At 46.6% G+C, this 23,276-nt stretch overlaps 2 protein-coding genes across 2 annotated transcripts in view; one reads left to right on the forward strand and one right to left on the reverse strand.

Moving 5' to 3' along the window:
- The window catches only part of fscn2b (fascin actin-bundling protein 2b, retinal), a 50,738-nt gene extending 46,219 nt beyond the window's left edge, over nt 1-4,519 (forward strand). Inside the window, exons 5-6 of the mRNA XM_056297797.1 lie at nt 2,067-2,234; nt 4,206-4,519. Of these exons, the coding sequence (XP_056153772.1) occupies nt 2,067-2,234; nt 4,206-4,411 (374 nt within the window). The 3' untranslated portion in view covers nt 4,412-4,519. The remainder of the gene's footprint in view (nt 1-2,066; nt 2,235-4,205) is intronic.
- Nucleotides 4,520-5,716: 1,197 nt separating this feature from the next.
- faap100 (FA core complex associated protein 100) lies at nt 5,717-22,979 on the reverse strand. Its single transcript, XM_056297574.1, has 9 exons — nt 22,815-22,979; nt 20,773-20,891; nt 19,680-20,587; nt 17,895-18,051; nt 10,254-11,223; nt 9,444-9,557; nt 8,792-8,878; nt 8,466-8,657; nt 5,717-5,816 (listed from the first exon to the last, which is right to left on the reverse strand). The coding sequence occupies exons 1-8, from the start codon at nt 22,977-22,979 to the stop codon at nt 8,526-8,528; spliced, it is 2,652 nt and encodes an 883-aa protein (XP_056153549.1). The 3' UTR covers nt 5,717-5,816; nt 8,466-8,525.
- Between the last annotated feature and the right edge of the window lie 297 nt (nt 22,980-23,276).

The following is a 23,276-nucleotide window of genomic DNA, read 5'->3' on the forward strand; positions in this document are numbered from 1 at the left end:
ACATGTATGTAGTTAAACACGTGTACATGTATGCTGTTAAAGACATACCTGTATGTAGCTAAATATGTACATGTATGCGGCTAAACACATGTATGTAGCTAAACACATGTACATGCATGTAAACATGTACACATATGTAGTTAAACACGTACATATATGCAGTTAAACATGTACATGTATGCCGTTGAACATGTGTGTAGTTAAACATGTACATGTGTGTAGTTAAACACATGTAAAGGTATGCGGTTAAACATTTACATGTATTTAGTGAAACAGGTGCATGTATGTAGTGAAACACACGTACATGTATGTAGTTAAACATGTTCGTTTATGTATGTAGTTAAATACATACGTACATGTATGTACATGTTTGACTACAATGGACAAAAAGAGAGGAACGCTGGTTTGAACAGGGAGTCAAAAAAGCCATCTATGTGAGGAGGGACCGACCATCCCTGAACCGGGGGGGGGGGGGCTAAGAGTACATCTGTTACTGTCTTACAATGCTGTGATTACACCTATTCCCCAATCCTCTGTGAATAGTACACATGACCACTGTCACGCTAGCTAATGGTCACGGCAATTAGCATATGAAACTGATCGTTTTCTGCCAGTATGTCACTGTATTGTTTATAAGGGTGGGGACACCTGCAGTCACTGTATTGTTTATAAGGGTGGGGACACCTGCAGTCACTGTATTGTTTATAAGGGTGGGGGTACCAACAGTCACTGTATTGTTTATAAGGGTGGGAACACCTGCAGTCACTGTATTGTTTATAAGGGTGGGAACACCTGCAGTCACTGTATTGTTTATAAGGGTGGGGACACCTGCAGTCACTGTATTGTTTATAAGGGTGGGGGGACACCTGCAGTCACTGTATTGTTTATAAGGGTGGGGACACCTGCAGTCACTGTATTGTTTATAAGGGTGGGGACACCTGCAGTCACTGTATTGTTTATAAGGGTGGGGACACCTGCAGTCACTGTATTGTTTATAAGGGTGGGGTACCTGCAGTCACTGTATTGTTTATAAGGGTGGGGGGACACCTGCAGTCACTGTATTGTTTATAAGGGTGGGGACACCTGCAGTCACTGTATTGTTTATAAGGGTGGGGGTACCTGCAGTCACTGTATTGTTTATAAGGGTGGGGTACCTGCAGTCACTGTATTGTTTATAAGGATGGGGACACCTGCAGTCACTGTATTGTTTATAAGGGTGGGGACACCTGCAGTCACTGTATTGTTTATAAGGGTGGGGACACCTGCAGTCACTGTATTGTTTATAAGGGTGGGGACACCTGCAGTCACTGTATTGTTTATAAGGGTGGAGGTACCTGCAGTCACTGTATTGTTTATAAGGGTGGGAACACCTGCAGTCACTGTATTGTTTATAAGGGTGGGGACACCTGCAGTCACTGTATTGTTTATAAGGGTGGGAACACCTGCAGTCACTGTATTGTTTATAAGGGTGGGGACACCTGCAGTCACTGTATTGTTTATAAGGGTGGGGACACCTGCAGTCACTGTATTGTTTATAAGGGTGGGGACACCTGCAGTCACTGTATTGTTTATAAGGGTGGGGGTACCTGCAGTCACTGTATTGTTTATAAGGGTGGGGTACCTGCAGTCACTGTATTGTTTATAAGGGTGGGACACCTGCAGTCACTGTATTGTTTATAAGGGTGGGGGTACCTGCAGTCACTGTATTATTTATAAGGGTGGGGTACCTGCAGTCAGCTGAGACTGAAGAGGTCACTCAAATGAAGATGAAACGTATCTGTCAGTAAACGCTGTGTCCAGATGGACTAATTCACCTTCTGTGATTTGCTTACCTGGATTACTGAGCATAAAGACGTGATGACATCACGAGTATCAGGATAAAGCTCAGCTGAGGGAAGTTGAGCTAGACGGGACTCTAAAAAAAAATAAAATAAAAAAAGACAGTACAAACTACACCACTCCACATGCATGACTTTTAAATGAACAAGTGATGTAATGAAGTATTTGGGGTACAGTTTGAGTCCAGCGGTAATACTTGTGCTCCTCGACTTCCTCCATCTGCTCAGGTGAGGATGAGCAGCTGACTCTGAAGTTAATAAACAGACCCATACTGATCCTGAGAGGAGAGAACGGCTTCATCTGCCACCACCGAACCTCCAACACGCTGGACGCCAGTCGCTCCATCTACGACATCTTCACCCTGCAGTTCAACGATGGCTTCTACCATATTAAAGGTTAGACACACACACACACACACACACACACACACACACACACACACACACACACACACACACACACACACACACACACACAGAGGACTGGGAATTCACATGTAGTTTAGTGCTGATTTGATACATATTGTGATTTTTCAGATATTACAAATACTGATTTGATATTAGTGTTTAAGTTTATATTTATAAGTTAATTCATATCACAGTTTTTAAGTTTATATTTATAAGTTAGTTCATATCACAGTTTTTAAGTTTATATTTATGTGAGTTTATATCAGTTTTTAAGTTTATATTTGTAAGTTAGTTTATATCACGGTTTTTGAGTTTATATTTATAAGTTAGTTTATATTTATAAGTTAGTTCATATCACAGTTTTTAAGTATATATTTATAAGTTAGTTTATATCACTGTTTTTAAGTTTATATTTATAAGTTAGTTTATATTTATAAGTTAGTTCATATCACAGTTTTTAAGTTTATATTTATGTGAGTTTATATCACGGTTTTTAAGTTTATATTTATGTGAGTTTATATCACAGTTTTTAAGTTTATATTTGTAAGTTAGTTTATATCACGGTTTTTAAGTTTATATTTATAAGTTAGTTTATATCACAGTTTTTATGTTTATATTTATGTTTGATTATATCACAGTTTTTAAGTTTATATTCATGTTAGTTTGTATCAGTTTTTAAGTTTATATTTATGTTAGTTCATATCACAGTTTTAAAGTTTATATTTATAAGTTAGTTTATATTCAAAAGTTAGTTTATATCAGTTTTTAAGTTTATATTTATAAGTTAATTTATATCACGGTTTTTACGTTTATATTTATAAGTTAGTTTATATTTATAAGTTACATCATATCACAGTTTTTAATTTATATTTATGTGAGTTTATATCAGTTTTTAAGTTTTTATTTATAAGTTAGTTTGTATCAGTTTTTAAGTTTATATTTATAAGTTAGTTTATATTTATGTGAGTTTATATCACGGTTTTTAAGTTTATATTTATATCAGTTTTTAAGTTTATATTTATAAGTTATTTCATATTTATAAGTTAGTTTATATCAGTTTTTAAGTTTATATTTATAAGTTAATTTATATCACGGTTTTTAAGTTTATATTTATAAGTTAGTTTATATTTATAAGTTACATCATATCACAGTTTTTAAGTTTATATTTATGTGAGTTTATATCATGGTTTTTAATTTATATTTATGTGAGTTTATATCACGGTTTTTAAGTTTATATTTATATCAGTTTTTAAGTTTATATTTATGTTAGTTTATATTTATGTTAGTTTATATCAGGGTTTTTAAGTTTTTATTTATAAGTTAGTTTATATTTACAAGTTAGTTTATATCAGTTTTTGGTTTTATTTATGTTAGTTTATAACAGTTTTTAAGTTTATATTTACAAGTTAGTTTATATCAGTTTTTAAGTTTATATTTATAAGTTAGTTTATATCAGATTTTAAGTTTAGATTTACAAGTATCAGTTTTTTAAGTTTATATTTATAAGTTAGTTTATATCACAGTTTTTAAGTTTTTATTTATAAGTTAGTTTATATCAGTTTTTGGTTTTATTTATGTTAGTTTATAACAGTTTTTAAGTTTATATTTCTAAGTTAGTTTATATCACAGTTTTTAAGGCTCCATCCTGTTTCATCTGCAGTAAAATGTAAAAACTGCAGCAATCGAAGGAAAATGTTCAGCAAAATGTATTTATGTTAAGCAGCAAGCTTTAGAAAAGCTTCAACCATGGGTCTTTTTCCCGTGAAACAGTCAAACAAACCAAACCATCCAGACACGTAGAGGTCATGATGTCATCTCTTCACATCGTCTGCTCACTGGGATCCACATCACGAACGGGTTTTTTCAAACGTAATCCAAACGCTGCTCACCCGAGTCCGCAGACGCCACACCGGGTCACGTGTGGGAGACGCTCCTGATCAGTGGTCCGTGTCTCCGCAGGTGTCAGCGGGCGCTTCTGGTACGTCAGCAGCAGCGGCCTGGTGTGTTCGGACGGCGACACGCCGGAGGACTTCACCCTGGAGTTCGTGGAGCACGGACGCATCGCCATCCGCGGGAGAAACGGCAGATACCTGCGCGGAGACCCGGGGGGGACGCTGATGGGGGACGGACTGAACCCCGACAGCTCAGCGCTGTGGGAGTACTGAGACCGGAACACACACACCCAGCTCACGGCGCGTCCCACGGTTAGAAAACATGAGGACACCGGTCGTCTGGGGAGCGTGGCAGTCTATTCCATCGCCTACCAACACAGGGATCGCTGGTTCGATTCCCCGTGTTGCCTCCGGCTTGGTCGGGCGTCCCTACAGACACAATTGGCCGTGTCTGCGGGTGGGAAGCCGGATGTGGGTATGTGTCCTGGTCACTGCACTATAGCGCCTCCTCTGGTCGGTCGGGGCGCCTGTTCAGGGGGGAGGGGGAACTGGGGGGAATAGCGTGATCCTCCCACGTGCTACGTCCCCCTGGTGAAACTCCTCACTGTCAGGTGAAAAGAAGCGGCTGGTGACTCCACATGTATGGGAGGGGGCATGTGGTAGTCTGCAGCCCTCCCCGGATCAGCAGAGGGGGTGGAGCAGAGACCGGGACGGCTTGGAAGGGTGGGGTAACTGGCCAAGTACAATTGGGGAAAAAAATCCAAAAAAGAAAACATGAGGACTGCCGCTGCTTACCTCCGCAACCGGAAGTGGACTCAGGTGGAGGGGAAGTGAGCGGGTCTGTTCCGGCATGACGAGCGCAGATGGACTGAATAAAGTCTCGAGTCCCAGCTCCACCTCACATCAGCTCCACCTCACATCAGCTCCACCTCACATCAGTGATGCCAGTGAACCTTGGAGCTGATCTTTTTTTCTCCTTTATTTTCCACTTAGAATTTCACAAGAACCTGTAGTGATTCGTAGTGATTCGTAGTGATTCGTAGTGATTCCTACAGCGGGTACTCATCATGACTTTGGTTTCAGGACCTAAACATCCACATCACTCGTCCTCTCAAGTGACTTTCAAGTCTTTGACCTTTCCAGTAACTATTGACGTTACGATGGGTGAAACCAAGAAGATCGGACCACAACTCCACCCTGGACCACACTCCAGCACGTCTCTGTACCTCGCTGGCTTAACTTGAACTTTCCAAGAACTTGAACTTTCCCAGTTCAACAAAATCAGTTTTGGATTTTTAGAGAGTTTTACTCAAGTCAAACTTTATTTATACAGCACGTTTCATAAACAAGGCAACACAATGCGCTTTACATAAAGTACGATACAATCAAAACACACTCATAAAAGTGCAAATGTAGAAAGTAAATATGCACATCAACAGTGTGCAGCTATACAGGACCTGGAGCAGAACACACACACACACACACACACACACACACACACACACACACACACACACACACACACACACACACACACACACACACACCAAGAACCTAGCCATAGGCTGTTGGGAAAAGTAAGGTTTTTAACCTGCTTTTAAAAGTGTTCAGTGTGGGGGCCTCTCTCAGGTCCTCAGACAGGCCGGTCCATCCACTTGGGGCGTAAGTACAAAATGACCTGCAGGCAAAAACAACTGAATCAACACCTAGAAACTATCACTTCAAACTGGCTTCCATCCTGGCATGACAGGAAGTGCACCATGTTGCCAAAGCCATCCCAATTATCCCTGATCCAATGATCTGATCCAATGACCTGATCCAGTGACCTGATCCAATGACCTGATCCAGTGACCTGGATCCAATGATCTGATCCAATGACCTGGATCCACTGATCTGATCCAATGACCTGATCCATTGGTCTGATCCAATGACCTGATCCATTGGTCTGATCCAATTATTGCTGATCCAATGATCTCATCCAATTATCTGATTCAATTATCTGATCCAATGATCCGATCCATTGATCTGATCCAATTACCTGATCCATTGGTCTGATCCAATGATCTGATCCAGTGACCTGGATCCAATGATCTGATCCAATGACCTGATCCAATTATCGCTGATCCAGTGACCTGGATTCAATTATCTGATCCAATGACCTGATCCAATGATCCGATCCATTGATCTGATCCAATTACCTGATCCATTGGTCCGATCCATTGATCTGATCCAATTACCTGATCCATTGGTCCGATCCATTGATCTGATCCAATTACCTGATCCAATGATCTGATCCAATGACCTGATCCAATTATCGCTGATCCAGTGACCTGGATTCAATTATCTGATCCAATGATTTTATCCAATGATCCGATCCATTGATCTGATCCAATTACCTGATCCATTGGTCTGATCCAATGATCTGATCCAGTGACCTGATCCAATGATCCGATCCATTGATCTGATCCAATTACCTGTTCCATTCCATCAGCAGACTAACAGCAGACTTCTCCCATAATGCAATGCAGTGGTGCTAACAGGAATGAGCACACGTGCCTAGTTTCTCCCTGCTACCCAACACTGATTTTTATCTTTTCCTGTTTTTTCAAGACATTCTTCATTCATATTTCTTAGCTGAGCTTACAACAGAATGGAAATAAAGCTCATCTGTACGGTGACATCTGAGGTTTTGTTTCAGTCATTTTGTTTTGTTAGGATTAAAATTATGGGATTATCCAAACTAAGAATGACCGGCGGGCTCATCGGTAACGTTTTCTGTCAACATTTCTTAATTATTATTATCCAACTGCCTATCCTGCTCTCAGGGTCGCGGGGATGCTGGAGCCTATCCCAGCAGTCATTGGGCAGCAGGCGGGGAGACACCCTGGACAGGCCACCAGGCCATCACAGGGCCCACACATTATTTATTAATTATTACATTTTGACATCTAGCTCAAAAGTTGTTTGGTCTTTGGCTCCCCTGAATCCTTGGGTCAAACCAAACCATGGGCAGGTACTCACAGAAGGCCGAATCAGTTCATCCAGACACAACGTTCACCAACACAAACCTCTCACCACTCATCCAATGCCCCTTTTCCACTACGTGCTACCGGCTCAACTCCACTGGACTCGACTCGCAGTGTCGTTCTCCATCACCGTAGCAGTACCCCTCAGTGTAGCTGGTACGCATCGATTTTGGGGCCCGCTCCAGTCTTTTTGGAACCTCGACCAAGGTGCTGCCAGAAAAGTGGTAAGTTACCAAGTTGCCGGAACTTTCCAGTAATGGAAAACGAAAAAGTCGAGTCGAGTTGAGCCGGTACCATGTAGTTGAAGAGGGGAACAAGCGACCCCCCTAGTCCCAACTGACTGCAGGTGTCCCCACTCCACAAACAACACAGCTGCACAATGACCGACACCAACGACCAGCCCCACACACAACCAGGCGTGACCGCCAACCAGAGTCCCGGTGGGCACACACACCATGCACACTACACACACCACGCACTCTATGCACACTACACACACCACGCACACTGCACACACAAGGCACACCACGCACTCTATGCACACCATGCACACTATGCACACCACGCACACTACACACACCATGCACACCATGCAAACAAGGCACACCAGGCACTCCATGCAAACAAGGCACACCAGGCACACCATGCACAGAGGACCCGGGACTGCCCGCGACCACAGTACCGCAAGATTGAATTAATTTCTTCATCATTTCTTCATCAGACTTTTTATTTTGGAGAGAATTATTCTTCAAGTCGACTTGTAAACTGAATAAACTGCCTGATGTGCTCAGGTAAGCTGAATAGGATTCAAAGAAAGAGGTGAATGGGCTTCATTCTCAGGCATCGGCTTCTTTTCATCCTTTGATGAGGCCGGGTGAAGCCTTACACTAAGGCAGGTTTGGATGGTCTGTATTTATACTCACTGGCTTTAAGTAGGTCATCTTGCTTTAGTAAAAAGTGCTGGGAAACATTATGTTTTTCCACACTTTTTATTAGTGCAAGATGACTGTCTACTAACTAAAGATGAAGGTACTACATGGACACGTTTACCACATCAACAGGTGCAGCGAACAGAGAACAGCTCCTGTCCAGCAAAGTCAAAACCTGACCTACATATCGACACCTGGCATCTGCCAAGTTCTACTTTATACATTTTTTATTGTTTTAAAGAAGATCAGATCACTTTATGTACAGTGCCACAAAAGTTGAATAAAGTACAGCCACTAAAATATTACAATCTTATGATGTAAAAAATGCTGTTATCACAAACAAACACAGGAGGGCGCCACAATGCCACCTACTTCTCCAGCAGCAGAAACACCTCCTGTGGTCCAGAGAGAGACGGTTTGTGGTGGGACCCGTCAGGCGATGAGGAGCGGGTTTTCTCTGAGCTGTCGGTAGACGTCGAGGAGAGATCGGGTCATCTTCCTCTCAGACCAGTCAGTCCCGTAGGCCTCCGAGATCCTTGACTGCTGGATCTGCTGCAGCAAGGCCTGATGGGAAAGGAAGGGGCATGGGCGGCAGAGGGCAGGGATGTGTCCAGACGTGAACATGCAGGTGTCTGACAGTGTACCGACACCTGCAGCAGGACTGTGGCCAGGTAAACACAGAATGGAAGAGATTTTACCTCAGCTCGCTTCAGCGCCCGTCTCAAACCCAGATCCTGTCCTCTGATGGTGGAGCCACTCTCCCCCGGAGCCTTCTGCAGCAGAGTCTGTCCGGACACAGAGAACCAGCCAAACAGAAAAGTTCAAATATTACAGCATGAATACAAAGTCTTTGTTTGGCTTTTAACACTTTTAACACTTGTCACTGGGTATTTGTTGCAGTGATGCACTGGATGTAGTCATGTCCCTTCATAGGAACACAACTTCTTCCTCTTTCAGCTTGTTCCCTGTTTCTCAGGGGTCATCACAGAGGATTTTACAGTTTCCATCAGTACCCTGTGAGGGCACAGCACCAGTGGCGGTTGTTGTTAACCCGGGCCTCGACTGATCCGGTATGGAGCCTCGACCGATCCGGTATGGAGCTTCGACCGATCCGGTATGGAGCCTCGACCAATCCGGTATGGAGCTTCGACTGATCCTACACCCAGGCCTGTTGCCAACCTTACAGGAGCACAACATGGACTATCTATCTGTACACAGGCTGATGCCTCTGACTTAGCCATGACAACTGACAGTGGATGCTATACTGACCAGAAATCACAGGTCTTCAAAAAAAAAAAGTATGTTGTTTGTAGTCACGTGATGTGTGTGTGTGTGTGTGTGTGTGTGTACCTGTACACGGTGTAGCATAGCATGGTGAATCCCACACACGGCAGTCATGGATGAACTCTCCACCTGAAGCTCCACCACAGCCAGAGCCTCCTTCTTCTCTTCTCCTATGGTAACCTGGACATCACAGAGGCCAAACTGTCTGTAAACGCCCGTCTCACTTTTATACACAACACATTCAACACACAGGTGACGAAGACGTATGGGGTTAAATACTTGGGGGCAACTGTCCAAAGTAACGGGGAGTGCAGGAGAGAGGTGAAGAAGAGAGTGCAGGCAGGGTGGAGTGGGTGGAGAAGAGTGTCAGGAGTGATGTGTGACAGAAGGGTACCAGCAAGAGTTAAAGGGAAGGTTTACAAGATGGTAGTGAGACCAGCTATGTTGTATGGTTTGGAGACAGCAGCACTGATGAAAAGACAGGAGGTGGAGGTGGAGGTGGCAGAGGTGAAGATGATAAGGTTTTCATTGGGAGTGATGAAGGAGGCCAGGATTAGGAACGAGTACATTAGAGGGACAGCTCAGGTTGGATGGTGTGGACATGTGTGGAGGAGAGATGCTGGGTATACTGGGAGAAGGATGCTGAATATGGAGCTGCCAGGGAAGAGGAGAAGAGGAAGGCCAAAGAGGAGGTTTATGGAGGTGGTGAGGGAGGACATGCAGGTGGCTGGTGTGACAGAGGAAGATGCAGTGGACAGGAAGAGATGGAAACGGATGATCCGCAGTGGCGCCCCCTAATAGGAGCAGCTGAAAGAATGCGACAATCAACACACAAAACAAACAAACACACAACAAACACAGGTTGGAGTTGCATACCTGCTTAACAGTCAGTTGGACTGTGTGTCCTCCTGGCCCTCGGCCATGGACCACAGAGCCACCATTTGTTCTCACGTCTTCTCGGGGTCTCGTCTCTCCTCCTGCAGGACCTCGGGACAGCAGCCAGTCCAACACGGTGATGCACAGACTTGGAGGAGTTACCTTTGACCCCTGAGGGTCCAAATCTGAGGGCTCTGACACCAGGGCATTGCTCAGCAGGTCTGATGAAACTCTGATGCATGCTGAATACTGTTGTCTCTCAGTACTGGAAGGTTTCTCTGCGTCTGCTTTCGCCATTCCAGTTCCTGTGAACCCACGGGGGGTTAAAAAAGCCTGGGCAGTGTTCATGGGGGTGGTGGCAGTGAAACTGTTGTTGTTTGTTGCTTTGGCAACCTGCAGAGCATCCAACCAATCCACTGTCAGAGTATTTAACAACAAACCAACAAGACTATCATCCAACCCCAGATAGGACGCAATTATATTCCTGCTGGCCAATAGGCGGGCCTTATCCTCCTCTCCCAGAATGCTTTTCAGCGAGAAGACAAGTGAGCAGCTCACCGTCACAGGGAAAGACGTGTCTTCTGCAGCCGCGAGGGGCAACGTAACCTCGAATGTTTCACCCGAGCAGAGGTTTTGGATGGGGAAAGAGAAAGTCCTAGATGAGTTTTGCCATCCTGCTCCTCCCGCGGTGAGACGGTACGAAAGAGGGGCAACTGCGACGCAGAACGTCCAGCCGCTTTCTAAAACAAAAGGACTCGAGTTCCCCAAAATACAAGTCAGGTTCAGAGAATCCCTACACAGCATCCTGCTCCAACTAGCCACAGCACGACATCTGATGGGCTGCTCCTGGTCAGCAGGGTGGTTTTCTCCGTCCTGATTGGCCAACAGGAGGCAACTGATGTTCAGCACCTGGTTCAGGTGCCTGAGGAGCTGGTTTTTGGACTGGATGCCGCTTCTCAACACTGACGCCCTGAAATAAAGCCAGCAAAACTATGATGGAGCCACAGTAAACCTGTACATGAGGATTGTTCAGATGTCGCTCTGGCCAGTATGTGGATATAACTTAGACCTGGTGAGCTGAGGCCAGGTGTGTTGTGGGATTGTGGTAATCTGGTGATATAATGGTGTGATTCCCTGGTCTTAAAGGCTGCATCACAGTAATGAGAGACAGTTTTCTGAACTTACTCCACTGGTTTAGTGACATGAACAGTGACTGTCTCTACCTGCTTGTCATCACATCCACATTACTAACGATTATCTACATCACATTCTGCTGAGGAGATATGTCTGATGAGGGGGTATGTGTCTGATGAGGGGGTATGTGTCTGATGAGGAGATATGTTTCTGATGAGGGGATGTGTGTCTGATGAGGGGTCTGATGAGGGGATGTGTGTCTGATGAGGGGTCTGATGAGGGGATGTGTGTCTGATGAGGGGTCTGATGAGAGGATATGTGTCTGATGAGGGGATATGTGTGTCTGATGAGGGGATATGTGTCTGATGAGGGGTCTGATGAGAGGATATGTGTCTGATGAGGGGATATGTGTCTGATGAGAGGATATGTGTCTGATGAGGGGATATGTGTCTGATGAGGGGATATGTGTCTGATGAGGAGATATGTGTCTGATGAGGGGATATGTGTCTGATGAGAGGATATGTGTCTGATGAGGGGATATGTGTCTGATGAGGGGATATGTGTCTGATGAGGGGTCTGATGAGAGGATATGTGTCTGATGAGGGGATATGTGTCTGATGAGGGGATATGTGTCTGATGAGGAGATATGTGTCTGATGAGGGGTCTGATGAGAGGATATGTGTCTGATGAGGAGATATGTGTCTGATGAGGGGATATGTGTCTGATGAGGGGTCTGATGAGGGGATATGTGTCTGATGAGGGGTCTGATGAGAGGATATGTGTCTGATGAGGGGATATGTGTCTGATGAGAGGATATGTGTCTGATGAGAGGATATGTGTCTGATGAGGGGATATGTGTCTGATGAGGAGATATGTGTCTGATGAGGAGATATGTGTCTGATGAGGAGATATGTGTCTGATGAGGGGTCTGATGAGGGGATATGTGTCTGATGAGGGGTCTGATGAGGGGATATGTGTCTGATGAGGGGATATGTGTCTGATGAGGGGATATGTGTCTGATGAGGAGATATGTGTCTGATGAGGAGATATGTGTCTGATGAGGGGTCTGATGAGGGGATATGTGTCTGATGAGGGGATATGTGTCTGATGAGGGGATATGTGTCTGATGAGGAGATATGTTTCAGATGAAGGGATATGTGTCTGATGAGAGGATATGTGTCTGATGAGGGGATATGTGTCTGATGAGGGGATATGTGTCTGATGAGGGGATATGTGTCTGATGAGGGGATATGTGTCTGATGAGGGGATATGTGTCTGATGAGGGGTCTGATGAGGGGATATGTGTCTGATGAGGAGATATGTGTCTGATGAGGGGATATGTGTCTGATGAGGGGATATGTGTCTGATGAGGGGATATGTGTCTGATGAGGGGATATGTGTCTGATGAGGAGATATGTTTCAGATGAAGGGATATGTGTCTGATGAGAGGATATGTGTCTGATGAGAGGATATGTGTCTGATGAGGGGATATGTATCTGATGAGGGGATATGTGTCTGATGAGGGGATATGTGTCTGATGAGGGGATATGTGTCTGATGAGGGGTCTGATGAGGGGATATGTGTCTGATGAGGAGATATGTGTCTGATGAGGGGATATGTGTCTGATGAGGGGATATGTGTCTGATGAGGAGATATGTGTCTGATGAGGGGTCTGATGAGGGGATATGTGTCTGATGAGGGGTCTGATGAGGGGATATGTGTCTGATGAGGGGATATGTGTCTGATGAGGGGATATGTGTCTGATGAGGAGATATGTGTCTGATGAGGAGATATGTGTCTGATGAGGGGTCTGATGAGGGGATATGTGTCTGATGAGGGGATATGTGTCTGATGAGGGGATATGTGTCTGATGAGGAGATATGTTTCAGATGAAGGGATATGTGTCTGATGAGAGGATATGTGTCTGATGAGAGGATATGTGTCTGATGAGGGGATATGTATCTGATGAGGGGATATGTGTCTGATGAGGGGATATGTGTCTGATGAGGGGATGTGTGTCTGATGAGGGGATGTGTGTCTGATGAGGGGATATGTGTCTGATGAGGGGTCTGATGAGGGTTCTGATGAGAGGATATGTGTCTGATGAGGGGATATGTGTCTGATGAGGGGTCTGATGAGGGGATATGTGTCTGATGAGGGGTCTGATGAGGGGATATGTGTCTGATGAGGGGTCTGATGAGGGGATATGTGTCTGATGAGGGGTCTGATGAGGGTTCTGATGAGAGGATATGTGTCTGATGAGGGGATATGTGTCTGATGAGGGGATATGTGTCTGATGAGGGGATATGTGTCTGATGAGGGGATATGTGTCTGATGAGGGGATATGTGTCTGATGAGGGGATATGTGTCTGATGAGGGGATGTGTGTCTGATGAGGGGATGTGTGTCTGATGAGGGGATATGTGTCTGATGAGAGGATATGTGTCTGATGAGGAGATATGTTTCAGATGAAGGGATATGTGTCTGATGAGAGGATATGTGTCTGATGAGGGGATATGTGTCTGATGAGGAGATATGTGTCTGATGAGGGATCTGATGAGGGGTCTGATGAGAGGATATGTGTCTGATGAGGGGTCTGATGAGGGGATATGTGTCTGATGAGGGGATATGTGTCTGATGAGGGGTCTGATGAGGGGATATGTGTCTGATGAGGGGTCTGATGAGGGGTCTGATGAGGGGATATGTGTCTGATGAGGGGATGTGTGTCTGATGAGGGGATATGTGTCTGATGAGAGGGTATGTGTCTGATGAGGAGATATGTTTCAGATGAAGGGATATGTGTCTGATGAGAGGATATGTGTCTGATGAGGGGATATTTGTCTGATGAGGAGATATGTGTCTGATGAGGGGTCTGATGAGGGGTCTGATGAGAGGATATGTGTCTGATGAGGGGATATGTGTCTGATGAGGGGATATGTGTCTGATGAGGGGATGTGTGTCTGATGAGGAGTCTGATGAGGGGATATGTGTCTGATGAGGGGATATGTGTCTGATGAGGGGATATGTGTCTGATGAGGAGTCTGATGAGGGGATATGTGTCTGATGAGGGGATATGTGTCTGATGAGGAGTCTGATGAGGGGATATGTGTCTGATGAGGGGATATGTGTCTGATGAGGGGATATGTGTCTGATGAGGGGATATGTGTCTGATGAGGGGATATGTGTCTGATGAGGGGATGTGTGTCTGATGAGGGGATATGTGTCTGATGAGGGGATATGTGTCTGATGAGGGGATGTGTGTCTGATGAGGGGTCTGATGAGGAGTCTGATGAGGGGATATGTGTCTGATGAGGGGTCTGATGAGGGGTCTGATGAGGGGATATGTGTCTGATGAGGGGTCTGATGAGGGGTCTGATGAGAGGATATGTGTCTGATGAGGGGATATGTGTCTGATGAGGGGATATGTGTCTGATGAGGGGTCTGATGAGGGGATATGTGTCTGATGAGGGGTCTGATGAGGGGTCTGATGAGGGTTCTGATGAGGGGTCTGATGAGGGTTCTGATGAGAGGATATGTGTCTGATGAGGGGATATGTGTCTGATGAGGGGATATGTGTCTGATGAGGGGTCTGATGAGGGGTCTGATGAGGGGTCTGATGAGGGGTCTGATGAGGGTTCTGATGAGAGGATATGTGTCTGATGAGGGGATATGTGTCTGATGAGGGGTCTGATGAGGGGATATGTGTCTGATGAGGGGTCTGATGAGGGGATATGTGTCTGATGAGGGGATATGTGTCTGATGAGGGGTCTGATGAGGGGATATGTGTCTGATGAGGGGTCTGATGAGGGGTCTGATGAGAGGATATGTGTCTGATGAGAGGATATGTGTCTGATGAGGGGATATGTGTCTGATGAGGGGATATGTGTCTGATGAGGGGTCTGATGAGGGGTCTGATGAGAGGATATGTGTCTGATGAGGGGATATGTGTCTGATGAGGGGATGTGTGTCTGATGAGGGGATATGTGTCTGATGAGGGGTCTGATGAGGGGTCTGATGAGAGGATATGTGTCTGATGAGGGGATATGTGTCTGATGAGGGGATATGTGTCTGATGAGGGGTCTGATGAGGGGATATGTGTCTGATGAGGGGTCTGATGAGGGTTCTGATGAGAGGATATGTGTCTGATGAGGGGATATGTGTCTGATGAGGGGTCTGATGAGGGGATATGTGTCTGATGAGGGGATATGTGTCTGATGAGGAGTCTGATGAGGGGATATGTGTCTGATGAGGGGATATGTGTCTGATGAGGGGATATGTGTCTGATGAGGGGATATGTGTCTGATGAGGGGATATGTGTCTGATGAGGGGATGTGTGTCTGATGAGGGGATATGTGTCTGATGAGGGGATATGTGTCTGATGAGGGGATGTGTGTCTGATGAGGGGTCTGATGAGGAGTCTGATGAGGGGATATGTGTCTGATGAGGGGTCTGATGAGGGGTCTGATGAGGGGATATGTGTCTGATGAGGGGTCTGATGAGGGGTCTGATGAGAGGATATGTGTCTGATGAGGGGATATGTGTCTGATGAGGGGATATGTGTCTGATGAGGGGTCTGATGAGGGGATATGTGTCTGATGAGGGGTCTGATGAGGGGTCTGATGAGGGTTCTGATGAGGGGTCTGATGAGGGTTCTGATGAGAGGATATGTGTCTGATGAGGGGATATGTGTCTGATGAGGGGATATGTGTCTGATGAGGGGTCTGATGAGGGGTCTGATGAGGGGTCTGATGAGGGGTCTGATGAGGGTTCTGATGAGAGGATATGTGTCTGATGAGGGGATATGTGTCTGATGAGGGGTCTGATGAGGGGATATGTGTCTGATGAGGGGTCTGATGAGGGGATATGTGTCTGATGAGGGGATATGTGTCTGATGAGGGGTCTGATGAGGGGATATGTGTCTGATGAGGGGTCTGATGAGGGGTCTGATGAGAGGATATGTGTCTGATGAGAGGATATGTGTCTGATGAGGGGATATGTGTCTGATGAGGGGATATGTGTCTGATGAGGGGTCTGATGAGGGGTCTGATGAGAGGATATGTGTCTGATGAGGGGATATGTGTCTGATGAGGGGATGTGTGTCTGATGAGGGGATATGTGTCTGATGAGGGGTCTGATGAGGGGTCTGATGAGAGGATATGTGTCTGATGAGGGGATATGTGTCTGATGAGGGGATATGTGTCTGATGAGGGGTCTGATGAGGGGATATGTGTCTGATGAGGGGTCTGATGAGGGTTCTGATGAGAGGATATGTGTCTGATGAGGGGATATGTGTCTGATGAGGGGTCTGATGAGGGGATATGTGTCTGATGAGGGGTCTGATGAGGGGATATGTGTCTGATGAGGGGATATGTGTCTGATGAGGGGTCTGATGAGGGGATATGTGTCTGATGAGGGGTCTGATGAGGGGTCTGATGAGAGGATATGTGTCTGATGAGAGGATATGTGTCTGATGAGGGGATATGTGTCTGATGAGGGGTCTGATGAGGGGATATGTGTCTGATGAGGGGTCTGATGAGGGGATATGTGTCTGATGAGGGGATATGTGTCTGATGAGGGGTCTGATGAGGGGATATGTGTCTGATGAGGGGTCTGATGAGGAGATATGTGTCTGATGAGGGGATATGTGTCTGATGAGGGGTCTGATGAGGGGATATGTGTCTGATGAGGGGATATGTGTCTGATGAGGGGATATGTGTCTGATGAGGGGTCTGATGAGGGGATATGTGTCTGATGAGGGGTCTGATGAGGGGTCTGATGAGAGGATATGTGTCTGATGAGAGGATATGTGTCTGATGAGGGGATATGTGTCTGATGAGGGGATATGTGTCTGATGAGGGGTCTGATGAGGGGATATGTGTCTGATGAGGGGTCTGATGAGGGGATATGTGTCTGATGAGGGGATATGTGTCTGATGAGGGGTCTGATGAGGGGATATGTGTCTGATGAGGGGTCTGATGAGGGGTCTGATGAAGAGATATGTGTCTGATGAGGGGTCTGATGAGGGGATATGTGTCTGATGAGGGGTCTGATGAGGGGTCTGATGAGGAGATATGTGTCTGATGAGGTGTCTGATGAGGGGTCTGATGAGGGGATATGTGTCTGATGAGGGGTCTGATGAGGGGTCTGATGAGGGGATATGTGTCTGATGAGGGGTCTGATGAGGGGTCTGATGAGGAGATATGTGTCTGATGAGGGGTCTGATGAGGGGATATGTGTCTGATGAGGGGTCTGATGAGGGGTCTGATGAGGGGATATGTGTCTGATGAGGGGTCTGATGAGGGGTCTGATGAAGAGATATGTGTCTGATGAGGGGTCTGATGAGGGGATATGTGTCTGATGAGGGGTCTGATGAGGGGATATGTGTCTGATGAGGGGTCTGATGAGGGGATATGTGTCTGATGAGGGGTCTGATGAGGAGATATGTGTCTGATGAGGGGTCTGATGAGGGGATATGTGTCTGACGGTGGTGTTTAGGAGGCGAGCGTACTTCTCACACACGTCTCCGATAGCAGCCAGCAGGTCGCGGATCCTCTGGCCCACCTGTGATGAAGGGATGCTGGGTAATCCTCCATCCTCACTCCTCTTCGGCAGGCTGATCCTCTGGAGTCGTCCTCTGCTAGTTAACCCAACCAGCTGCACGCCGTCTGGAGAAAAACCACATCACAGCAAAACACACAAGACGGGAACGAATAAGTCACATGGCTTTCAGCATCGTCTGCCGCGACACAGCGCTGCAGGCTTCATCCCCCAGACTCCGTAAAGCCCTCCGTGTCGAGTGGCTATCAAACAACCTCAGACAAAACAACGACGACCTCGCTCAGCACCGCCACCGAGCAAACGCCACTCAGCGTCACACGCCATTTCCGCCATGTGCAATTTTTCAACAGTCTCAAATCTCACTTCGTCAAAAAAGCAAAGGAGACCGCTGAGCACTTTTCCAACCCCCAAGCTACGCAGCCCCTCCAACCACTGGGAGCCAAGACACTGATGTGACCTTTGACCTCGGTTTCATACTGAAGTCTGTCAAGACTGCTATTAGTCACATACTGGGTATTACACACTGTGTCATGTCTACTAGTCACATACTGGGTATTACACACTGTGTCATGTCTACTAGTCACATACTGGGTATTACACACTGGGTCATGTCTACTAGTCACATACTGCGTATTACACACTGTGTTATGTCTACTAGTCACATACTGGGTATTACACACTGTGTCATGTCTACTAGTCACATACTGGGTATTATACACTGTGTCATGTCTACTAGTCACATACTGGGTATTACACACTGTGTCATGTCTACTAGTCACATACTGCGTATTACACACTGTGTTATGTCTACTAGTCACATACTGGGTATTACACACTGTGTCATGTCTACTAGTCACATACTGGGTATTACACACTGTGTTATGTCTACTAGTCACATACTGGGTATTACACACTGTGTCATGTCTACTAGTCACATACTGGGTATTACACACTGTGTCATGTCTACTAGTCACATACTGGGTATTACACACTGTGTCATGTCTACTAGTCACATACTGGGTATTACACACTGTGTTATGTCTACTAGTCACATACTGTGTATTACACACTGTGTTATGTCTACTAGTCACATACTGCGTATTACACACTGTGTCATGTCTACTAGTCACATACTGATTATTACACACTGTGTCATGTCTACTAGTCACATACTGGGTATTACACACTGTGTCATGTCTACTAGTCACATACTGGGTATTACACACTGTGTCATGTCTACTAGTCACATACTGGGTATTACACACTGTGTCATGTCTACTAGTCACATACTGGGTATTACACACTGTGTCATGTCTACTAGTCACATACTGGGTATTACACACTGTGTCATGTCTACTAGTCACATACTGGGTATTACACACTGTGTCATGTCTACTAGTCACATACTGGGTATTACACACTGTGTCATGTCTACTAGTCACATACTGGGTATTACACACTGTGTCATGTCTACTAGTCACATACTGGGTATTACACACTGTGTCATGTCTACTAGTCACATACTGGGTATTACACACTGTGTCATGTCTACTAGTCACATACTGGGTATTACAGTGTCACAGCATGGTGTGTATGTGGTACTGTAGTGTGTGTGTGTGTGTGTGTGCGTGACAGAAGGGCAGATAGAACCAAAAACACTTCTGACAGTCAGTGTGAACAGAAGCCAAATGAAGCGACAGTGTTTCGGTGTGAACTCGGCTCTTACGCTGCTGACCTTCAGTATTGTGTGTTGGTCCACACACAGCAACAACGCCGCAGACATTTAAACTCATGGGGGTCTGGAGAGCAGCTGGGGTCATCTTATCCAATGGCTGACCCGATCTCTCTGCTGGTCCCCCGTTTAGATCCAGAACCAGGAGGTCGGATCCACGGCTGTAGTACAGATGGTCTTTATCCACACTCCCACACACCACGGGCCCCGGGACACAAACCTCCGTAAAACCAGCCACCTTCCCCCCGAGTCCTGACCCCCCTCCACCGGCCCGGACCACCAGCACCCTCCCCTCATTGCCCACCGCCACCAAACACCGGGGCCCTGCGGTGCCTGACGCAGCACACGTCGCAATGAATACCACCGGCTGCTCCAGACTGTGAAGGACTCTGACGTGTAATGTGAGGAGATGCACAGGGAGGAAGACGAGGCGCCCATCAGGCAGGCCACAGATGATCACAGGGGACTTTGTGAGAGCGGCGTCGACCCCAAACAGGAGCTTGAAGAGGAGGGGCTCCAGGAGGAAATTATTGTCACCTGGTGGGGATGTGGATGAAGTTAACACAGAGGAAGAGGAGGAGGCGGAGGAATAAACATCACTGGAATGGACACAAATCAGAGGAGGGCTCCTCCTCCTGAATCCACTCCTTTTCTTTTCCTCCACGTCATCATGCAGACCAGCAGAGACCACTGGGAGCTGGAGCTGGGCAAATATCTCTGCCGACTGCTGTGACACTGGTACCTTATACAGGGTGAACCACCACAGAGAGTCTCTATGGGACAGAGTCAGGAGAGATGAGCCACCAACCAGCAGAACCGAACACACACCCTCCTCCCTCACAGCCAGCCATTCTGAGGAGACCTCCAGCACAGACGGACCGCACGACTGCTTCTCTGACGAACTTTGAACCCTGAAGACAAAAGAGGAGACAGGTCAGCTGGAGCTCCTGTGTTTGTTAAATGTTTAAAGAGTCAGTGTGTGTTTATATCCCAAAGAGGGAGCCGGGTCGGGAAACTGTTCTTCAAGTCTAACCGCTCACAACCTTCTGCTTCCGCTGGACACATTAAATCTGGAAATCCACACACTCATTCGTACCTCGACAGCAGACGAGGCAAGTTAATGCAGTAAACTCCATTCTGACAGGCGACGTAGAGAAGCTGCTCATCAGGACCCTGAACCAGGTCCTCCACAGGCCAAGGAAGCTGTAAAGTAGCCTGCGACAAGAGGAGAACAAAGAGAATTAGGAAGGTTCAACAGACAAAACAATGTCACGGTGGCCCAGTGGTCAGCCCTGTTGCCTCACAGCAAGAAGGTCCTGGGTTTGAACCCCAGGCCATCCCAGGTCCTTTCTGTGTAGCGTTTGTATGTCCTCCCCGTGTCTGCATGGGTTTCCTCCCACCATCAAAAAGACATGCATGTTAGGGTTAATACTCCTGTCTGTGCCCCTGAGCAAGGCAGTGGAGAGAAGAACCGGAGTTGGTCGCCGGGCGCTGGAGCTGCCGACTGCTGCTGTACAATAGGCTGGTTACAGAGAACACATTCGTTGTAAGAATACAATTTGTTGTAAGAATACAATGTCAAATAAAGTGGCTTTCATGAATAACACGTCATAAATATTTTACTATTCAACTTTATTGTTATTGCTCAAAGTACATGAATAATGACCAACGAAAATGTGGAATTGCATACTCTCAGGTTCGTGTACATCTTGACCTTATAAGTGAAAAATAGAGGGCCAAGAAGGTATTTGCGTTACCAGTGCTACTACTAATACAGCTGATATAGTTAATATACATGGGGCAAGCAGAGCAGGAGTAAAGAGATATATGTCCAGGGAGGGCACTGATGGCAGCCTCCGCCACCAGTGTGTGAATGGGAGAAATACTACATTGTAAAAGCATATTGAGTGGTCGGCAGACTAGAAAAGTGCTATATAAATGCAGTCCATATACCATTTACTGGGTAACGGCGCAGTAAGGCATTGGAAACAGAGTCCTACAGTGTAAACATGGTAAACCTAAGTACAGTGACATTAAATATTATCTACTACCACCACTACTACTACTACCACTAATACTACTACCACTACTTTTGGCTGCTCCCTTTAGGGGGCGCCACAGCGGATCATCCGTTTCCATCTCTTCCTGTCCTCTGCATCTTCCTCTGTCACACCAGCCACCTGCATGTCCTCCCTCACCACCTCCATAAACCTCCTCTTTGGCCTTCCTCTTCTCCTCTTCCCTGGCAGCTCCATATTCAGCATCCTTCTCCCAGTATACCCAGCATCTCTCCTCCACACATGTCCACACCATCTCAATCTTGCCTCTCTTGCTTTGTCTCCAAACCGTCCCACCTGAGCTGTCCCTCTAATATACTCGTTCCTAATCCTGTCCTTCTTCATCACTCCCAGTGAAAATCTTATCATCTTCATCTCTGCCACCTCCAGCTCCTCCTCCTGTCTTTTCATCAGTGCCACTGTCTCCAAACCATACAACATAGCTGGTCTCACTACCATCCTGTAAACCTTCCCTTTAACTCTTGCTGGTACCCTTCTGTCACAAATCACTCCTGACACTCTTCTCCACCCACTCCACCCTGCCTGCACTCTCTTCTTCACCTCTCTTCTGCACTCCCCGTTACTTTGGACAGCTGACCCCAAGTATTTAAACTCACACTCCTTCATCACCTCTACTCCTTGCATCCTCACCATCCCACTGTCCTCCCTCATTCATGGCATAGGTATTACACTATCTTATATTTAGTTATGTGGCCCTCGTGGTGCAAACCCCGGACAGACAGACAGATGGACGGACAGAGAGACAGAAAGACAGAGAGACAGACAGACAGACGGACGGACAGAGAGACAGACAGACAGAGAGGCAGACAGACAGACGGACGGACAGAGAGACAGACAGACGGACGGACAGACGGACAGAGAGACAGACAGACGGACAGACAGACAGACAGACGGACGGACAGACGGACAGACAGACGGACAGAGAGACGGACAGACAGACGGACAGACGGACAGAGAGACGGACAGAGAGACAGACAGACAGACGGACAGACGGACAGAGAGACAGACGGACGGACGGACAGAGAGACGGACAGAGAGACAGTGAGACAGAGAGACTTGCCGTGACATGTTTGTCTTTGATACTGAAGACGTGGACGTCGCTGGCGCAGCACAGCAACACGTGTGTCCCTCCGGTCAACAGGACCCTCGTTGTGTTTGGGTCCGCAGCGGATCCCGCAGAGCGGAACTCTGCCCACACGTCCACCGCACAGCGGCCCTCCTCCATACGGACACACGGGCCTCGATATAACAACGCCGCTGTTGAAGCTGTTTAAAGCGGGTGTCTCCGGCTCATCAAGCGTCCTCCGCTAGCCAGCTCTTCTATCGCGACGACACGGTCACGCCCCGCGCGATTCCGCGCGTCTTGTTTTGGACCAGTAACCATCCAGAACTACGTTACCCATGATACATCCAGGCGTAAATTAACCAATCAGAATAGTCGAAGAAACTATGTTGACCAATCAGAACAGTGCAGCAGAGAGAGGGCGGGCGATGCGTTGACTAATAAGAATGGTCGAGGGAA

This window comes from Lampris incognitus, chromosome 17, assembly GCF_029633865.1.
Source record: "Lampris incognitus isolate fLamInc1 chromosome 17, fLamInc1.hap2, whole genome shotgun sequence".
NCBI lineage: Eukaryota > Metazoa > Chordata > Actinopteri > Lampriformes > Lampridae > Lampris > Lampris incognitus.

Coding starts and splice junctions, on each gene's coding strand:
- faap100 (XM_056297574.1), bottom strand. CDS start 22,979: ATGGAGGAGGGCCGCTGTGCGGTGGACGTGTGGGCAGAGTTCCGCTCT. Junction 9,558..10,253: donor TCCAACTGACTGTTAAGCAG/GTATGCAACTCC, acceptor TGTGATGTCCAG/GTTACCATAGGAGAAGAGAA. Junction 8,658..8,791: donor GGGCGCTGAAGCGAGCTGAG/GTAAAATCTCTT, acceptor CTTTCCCATCAG/GCCTTGCTGCAGCAGATCCA.